This window comes from Dama dama, chromosome 9 (genome assembly GCF_033118175.1).
Source record: "Dama dama isolate Ldn47 chromosome 9, ASM3311817v1, whole genome shotgun sequence".
Taxonomy (NCBI): domain Eukaryota; kingdom Metazoa; phylum Chordata; class Mammalia; order Artiodactyla; family Cervidae; genus Dama; species Dama dama.
This window is the reverse complement of record NC_083689.1, coordinates 9,993,735-10,000,000: the sequence shown is the minus strand read 5'-3', so window position 1 is coordinate 10,000,000 and position 6,266 is coordinate 9,993,735. Positions and strand designations below refer to the sequence as shown.

At 53.4% G+C, this 6,266-nt stretch overlaps 1 protein-coding gene across 1 annotated transcript in view; it reads right to left on the bottom strand.

Annotated features, from left to right (window-relative positions):
• The window catches only part of UNC13A (unc-13 homolog A), an 81,003-nt gene that overhangs the window by 27,814 nt on the left and 46,923 nt on the right, over positions 1–6,266 (bottom strand). Inside the window, exons 11-17 of the mRNA XM_061149875.1 lie at positions 5,945–5,991; positions 4,031–4,109; positions 3,326–3,397; positions 2,849–3,068; positions 1,596–1,823; positions 253–394; positions 1–133 (exon numbers count right to left, since the gene is read on the bottom strand). The exon at positions 1–133 is cut by the window's left edge and continues 37 nt beyond it. Of these exons, the coding sequence (XP_061005858.1) occupies positions 1–133; positions 253–394; positions 1,596–1,823; positions 2,849–3,068; positions 3,326–3,397; positions 4,031–4,109; positions 5,945–5,991 (921 nt within the window). The remainder of the gene's footprint in view (positions 134–252; positions 395–1,595; positions 1,824–2,848; positions 3,069–3,325; positions 3,398–4,030; positions 4,110–5,944; positions 5,992–6,266) is intronic.

Here is a 6,266-nt window from a genome sequence, read left to right as displayed (position 1 = left end):
CCGCACCTCGATGATCGTCTGACCCAGGAAGTCATCGGATTCCCTCTTGAACCGCTGCTTCACGCGAGATTTAATGTCGTCGTCCTCATCCCAGACACGCACCTTGATTCGGTCTGAGGAGTTGTGGCATTCACTGCAGAGGGGAGGAGGAGGTCGGGGCAGGGCTCTTGAAGCCCGCTGCCCCTCCACCCCTGCCGCCTTCAGCTGCCCCAACAGGAAGCTCCGTATGGGGGCCCCCAGCCAGACACTTACAAGTGAAAGTTCTCCTCCCACACGGGGTTCAGGTTTCCATAGATGGTTTTTGTCCGTTTCTTGGTCTTCCCGACTTGGACGGTGACATAGGGGTCACTGGATCCCGTCTTGTCCTTTGCCTGCAAACCCTGGGCACAGACCACTGGAAGACACAAAAAACAAATATAAATGTGGGCTCCAGGAATAGGCAGGCCAAGAACAGTCACTCCCACGGGCTCCATAGGGAACCCCTGTGACCAATGCTGAGGGCTTTGCCCTGGCCACTAGCGCCGTAAGCATACCCACTGCGCATGCGCCACGTGCTCACGCTTTAACAACGGGGAAACCTCACCCAATGAAGGAGGCGAAGGTGCCCCAGGGTCAGGCGGGTCACTCTCGGGCGTATGCTCTACACTGCCCCCATAAAATCCCCAGGATTGAGCCGCCAGTTGCCCACAGTATGACCTGACTGGCATCCTCCTCTGAGCTTCTTACCTCCCTGCTCCCAAATTCAGGGAGGGTCTGGAAGTCCTGCTTAACTACTTGTTTCAGTCCTTCCTGCTGGCATCTCCCACTCCATCCAAGTCTCCATCTCCTACTGAGACTTTCTGGGACAACATCACGGATACCCATCTGCCCAGAAACCCTCATCTTGTCATCTGTTTCCCGGGAAATCTCAAGGAGGATGAGGAACGGATAAACACTACAAGGCCCCAGCCCCTGGGAAGGACCTCTCAGGTCTGGGAGCTCAATACTGTCGCCTAGTGGTTGCAGATGTCCACTACATCCACTACGTCGCTTGCTAGGTGGCACCCTGCGCGCATGCTAAATCGCTTGTCGTGTCTGACTGCGACCCTATGGACTGTAGCCCTCCAGGACTGTAGCCCTACATCCCCTCTGTCCATGGAATTCTCCAGGCAAGAATACTGGAGTGGGTTGCCCATGCCCTCCTCTTAAGCGGTCTTCCCGATCCAGGAATCAAACTTGCATCCCTTATGTCTCCTGCATTGACGGGCAGGTTCTTTACCACTAGAGCCACCTGGTAGGACTTATTCCCTCCTGGTGTCACTTCCCAATACTCCTGGGGGATTCCTGGGTTCACCTCCCAGGTAAACTGCTTGCCCTCATCTCTTCTTCAGGTCTGGTTCTAGGGTCTACCAACCGAGATACACCCGGATAGTTTCAGGCACACACGTTTGGAGACATATATGCCCAACTGTGGGCGCAAACGCATACACACAGCCATAAGAAAGTCACGGAAACCCTCAGATATGTGCAGCAAAGGGAAGGAAGGAGCGTGGGAGGGAGCACAGGAGGCTAAGATGGGACCGCGTGGCAGCCCCTCCCCCGCTCCGCGGCCTCACCAGTGATGCTGATCTTGGCCGACCACTTGGATGTTCCGTCCAGCACGCTCTGCTTGACCGCCTTCATCTGCTGCGTGTGCGCAGTCTTGGTCACCGCGAAGATCTCCTGGATGAGCTCGAAGATCTCGGGCTTGTTGCGCTCCCGGATCTTCATGCGGTCCTTGAGCACCATGATGATGTTCTGCGTCCTGTCCTCCGCCCCGTGCTTGGAGCTCTTCTCCGCCGCCCCTGCGGACAGGCGCAGATAGGCGTTACCTTACACAGTGCACCCCCTCCCAGAAGCGACAGCCCTGATTCTCACTCCAGGGCTTCCTCGTCGCGGACACGGGGTTCAGGTGAGTCACCGCCCCCAGGCTAGAGATACCAGTGCGTGCTCAGTTGTGTCCGACTCTTTAAGACCCTATGAACTGTAGCCCGCCAGGCTCCTCTCATGGGATTTTCCAGGCAAGAATGCTGGAGTGGGTGGCAACCCACATTTTCCTTCTCCAGCGGATCTTCCAGACACAGGGATCAAATCCGAGTCTCCTGCATTGGCAGGCGGATTTTTTTTTTTTTTTTTTTTAACCACTGAGCTACTTGGGAAGCACTAGAGATACCAGAGCTCCTACCAGCTCTCTGAATCATCCCCCCAAACAGGCCTTTCCTCCCAAAGTTCCCACCTCCTGTCTTAGCCACTCCTGTCCGCGTGAGTCCCCTCCTGCTCTGACCCCAGCCCTCACCAAGTCTCTCCCCTTCTCTGACTCCTCTGCCCAACTCGAGTCCTCTCTGACCTTTGAATTAACCCATAATCCATTTTTTTCCCATGGAAAACCTCTACCTCCCATTAAGTCCGGCCCCTTGTACAGTTTATTCGCTTCCCAGGTGGCTCTAGTGGTAAAGAACCCGCTTGTCAAAGCAGGAGACTTAAAAGACGCGGGTTTGATCCTTGGAGAAGGGCATGGCAGCCTACTCCAGTATTCTTACCTGGAGAATCTTCATGGACAGAGGAACCTGGCGGGCTGCAGTTCGTGGGGTCGCAGAGTCGGACAGAACTGAGCACGCACGCGCATCCTTCCGTAGTGTACAGTTTAGCTCCTCCCTGAGCCCTGCCCCACCCCTCTAGGACCTCCCGCCCATCTCCCTTCCCAATACTCCCCAACACCACACAGTAGCATAGCTCCGCCCCGCCCCGCCCCCTCGCCAGAGCCCCGCCCCTAGCATGAACAGTCCGTCCCCTGGGTCTCCGCTGCGCTCCGCCCGCGTCCAGCACTCACGCTGCAGACAGTCCGCGTTGAGCAGGTCCTGGCACTTCTCGTGGCACTTGACACCGCACTCGGTACAGCGCATGCCCTGCCGCGCGATGCCCCACAGCAGCCCCTCACACTCGTAGCAGTAGGTGGGTGTGGTGGCCGTCCACACCTCGAAGTTGTGCGGCGTCGTGCACGAGATGGGGTAGATTAAGGCTTGCAGGGTCTTCTTGTAAACGTGATTTTTCTGCGGGGGAAGCAGGGCCTGTGACATAGAGCCCTAACCTGGGGGCACTGGCTTCCCTCCCCCCCCCCCCCCCCCCGCGCCCCCTCCCCGCCACCTCCACACTGTCAGAATCCATGGTTCCGGTCCATAGACTATGCTGCTGTGTTGTCGAATTCTGTAAAGTGAGGAGTGCTTGTCTCTGCCACACCCCACTTCCTTTCCTCCAGGAGCCCCCAGCCCAGTCCACCCTCCAACCTGGGGAAAAGAGCCCCACGCACCAGCTCTTCGTTGTTCAAAGTGCTGGATGCCAAGGCCGAGGTGATGCCTGCTTTTCTGGACTGGACCAGGGACTGGAAACAGGGAAGTCACCAAGGGAGTCAGAAGGGTCCGTAGGCACCCAGGGGTTACCACCACAAGCAGAATCCACGGTTTGAGGCCACCGACCACCGATTCAGGTCACAGCAGTGACAGCAAAAATGGCAAAAAAAAAAAAAAAATTGGGAAGTAACAGAAGCTCCAGGTTAGAAGAGACCCTGGAAGGGAAGCAGCTCCACATCTCTGACTCAACCATCCCTCACCACCATGGACCAGACTGGGGAACTACACTTGGCCATGGTCACCAGCCACAGAACAAAACCACCGGCCACAGCATTAACCAAAGTGGGGAGCCATCTGCTTTCTTCCCCACCGGTGAACTGTAGGACATGGCAAGGCTCCCTCCCCAGAACCCATGTGTTGGGGGCCAGCTGGAAGATCCCAGTGCAGGGTGGGGGCCTGGGGAGGATATTCAAGGGCCTGGGTCGCCATCACTCACCATGGCCTGAAGTGTCCAGGCAGCACGCAGAATAGAAATCAGATCACATTAGTCTCAGAGAATGCCTTGCCAGCCCCTAGCCCCAGGTCTGCCATGGGCAGTTGACCAGGTTGAGCACTGCCTAAGGCAGGGCTGCTCTGCTGGGGGAGGGGAGGGCACAGGCGCTCACCAGGTCGCTCACGAGTGGGATTGGCTTCCTCTTGCGGATGTCCGGCATGCTATCAATGATGATGAGACCACCGCCAGGGCTGCAAGACACCCACGGATGTCAAGGGCCCAGGGAAGTCCCCCTTCCTTCAACAGATATCATCTTAGCCCTGGGGAGGATACTTGATCTCCCCAGGTATTAAGGGTTGAATTATGTCTCCTCAAAAGATACATTGAAGACCTAACCCCCAGTATCTCAGAATGGAAGCTTATTTGGAAACAGAGTCATTGCAGGAGTAATTAGTTCAGGCAAGATCATCCCGGAGTAGGATTCACTCCTAACCCAATATAAGTTGTACCTTTATAAGAAGAGAGACACACAAGGAGAAGACGGTGGTGTGATAATAGGGGCAGAGATTGGAGTGACTCATTTACCACCCAAGGAATACCAGGGACTTCCAACAACTAACTACCAGAAGCTAGAAAAGCAAGGATTCTCCCCTACAGATGTCAGTATGACTCTTTACAACACTTTGGTTTTGGAATTCTGGCCTCCAGGAACCACAAGAGGATAAACACTGCTGTTTTAAGGGCCCCGTTTGTGGCAGTTTGTTACGGCAGCCCTGAGAAACAAAGACACTGGGCCTCAACTTCCTGGTCTGAGGAATGGGGAGATGATGCAGTTGCCCACATTTAATGAAGATTCGAATTAAGGCAAATCTAAATAAAAATGTATTTAAGAAATCAATGAAAACGTTATGCTCAAAATTGGAAATACATGTGCATATTTAAAGTCTATCCTGGAAGAAGGGATTTCAAAGCCCATGGGAAGGAGGAAACAGGAAATGGTATATGTGCTGTTTCCTCTCTGCAACTCTGGCATAGCTGGTGAACCGGAATGAGGGCTGTGGCAGATGCCGGACGGCCTGTCCAAATTCACTTTACTGAGAGATGCACTCATCCCAGAGACAATTTAGGTGTGGTTACTCTCCTGAATGTTCCCATTGGCCAATGAGAGTGAGGCCTGCAGCCAATGATCCCAGACAAGCCCTGGGGTGCTTGCTATTCATGCACCAGCACTGTCTGAAGGATCAGACAGAGGCTTGGAGACATCTGAACTATGTCTCTGCTTGGCTGCTTCCCCTGCCTGGCCCTGCCTGTGAGGGAAGCACTCTTGAGGGCACTTCCTGCATAAATCAGGCACACAGGAGCCCCACTTTCAGACCCTGCTTCCAGGGCTCCCCCACCTGGGAGTCACAGCTTCTGTCTCCCTGTCTCTGTTTGCAAAGTATGTACAAGGGAAAGTAGTAACCCTCCAGCTGCCCTTTAAAATTATTAGTGTAATTTACAAACATCTTTCGCATTCTGTAACCTCACTTAATCTCCCCAGGGATTAAGGGTCGAATTGTGTTGGAATGCACAAATGCTGAGAAAGCACCCTGGAAAATCAGTAACTTAAGAAACTAGACATGAAAAATGTTCCATGTAAGAACTAGTGTCATGAAACATCCAGCAACTGTAGCAATAATCTGAGAGATGTAAAAGCAGAATTGAAGCAACAAATTCACTCCAAGGTTGCAGCTGTATCAGGCAGGAAGTGGGTTTCTTCACCTTACACTTTGTCTAGGGGGAAATGGTCTTGAATTATATGAGTGGCTTGGGCAAGACCTCTCTGGACTCAGTTTTCTCATCTGTAAAATAGGGGTAGTGGGCCCCCCATGGGTTCGTTGTGAGGATTTGATGTGTCACTATCTTTGGCTTATGCTGGTCATGAGTGTCTTATGACAGTGGCTACATTATTTCACTCATGCTCAATCTGTCTCCTGTCTAAATGGAATCTCTCCCTGCTCTGGTTGAGCTGAGGCTAAGGTGCGAACCAGCCTCAAGCTCTGGATTCAAAACTTCCTCTTTCTCCCCACCAAGATCCATTACTCACCCGCCTTTGAACCACAGGGACTTGGACATTTCTCCTTCTCCCCGGGCCTGCAGGATAGATAGATTGAGTCACTGTGGTTGCCCCTTCCCAGGTCAGCACAGGTACCACACCCACAACCATCTCCCCTTTGCACTGGGAGTCAGAAAGCCTGGGTCTTAGCCCTCACTGTGTATCCTTAGGGAGCTCACTGACTTTTCTGGGCCTCAGTTTATCCATCTGTAAAATGAAAAGAAAGGAGATGCTCTCTGCCACCAACTGCAGTGAACTTTAGTCCCCTTGTCTGTGAAAATGGAGGACTTTTTGAGCATCATCTCAAGCAACA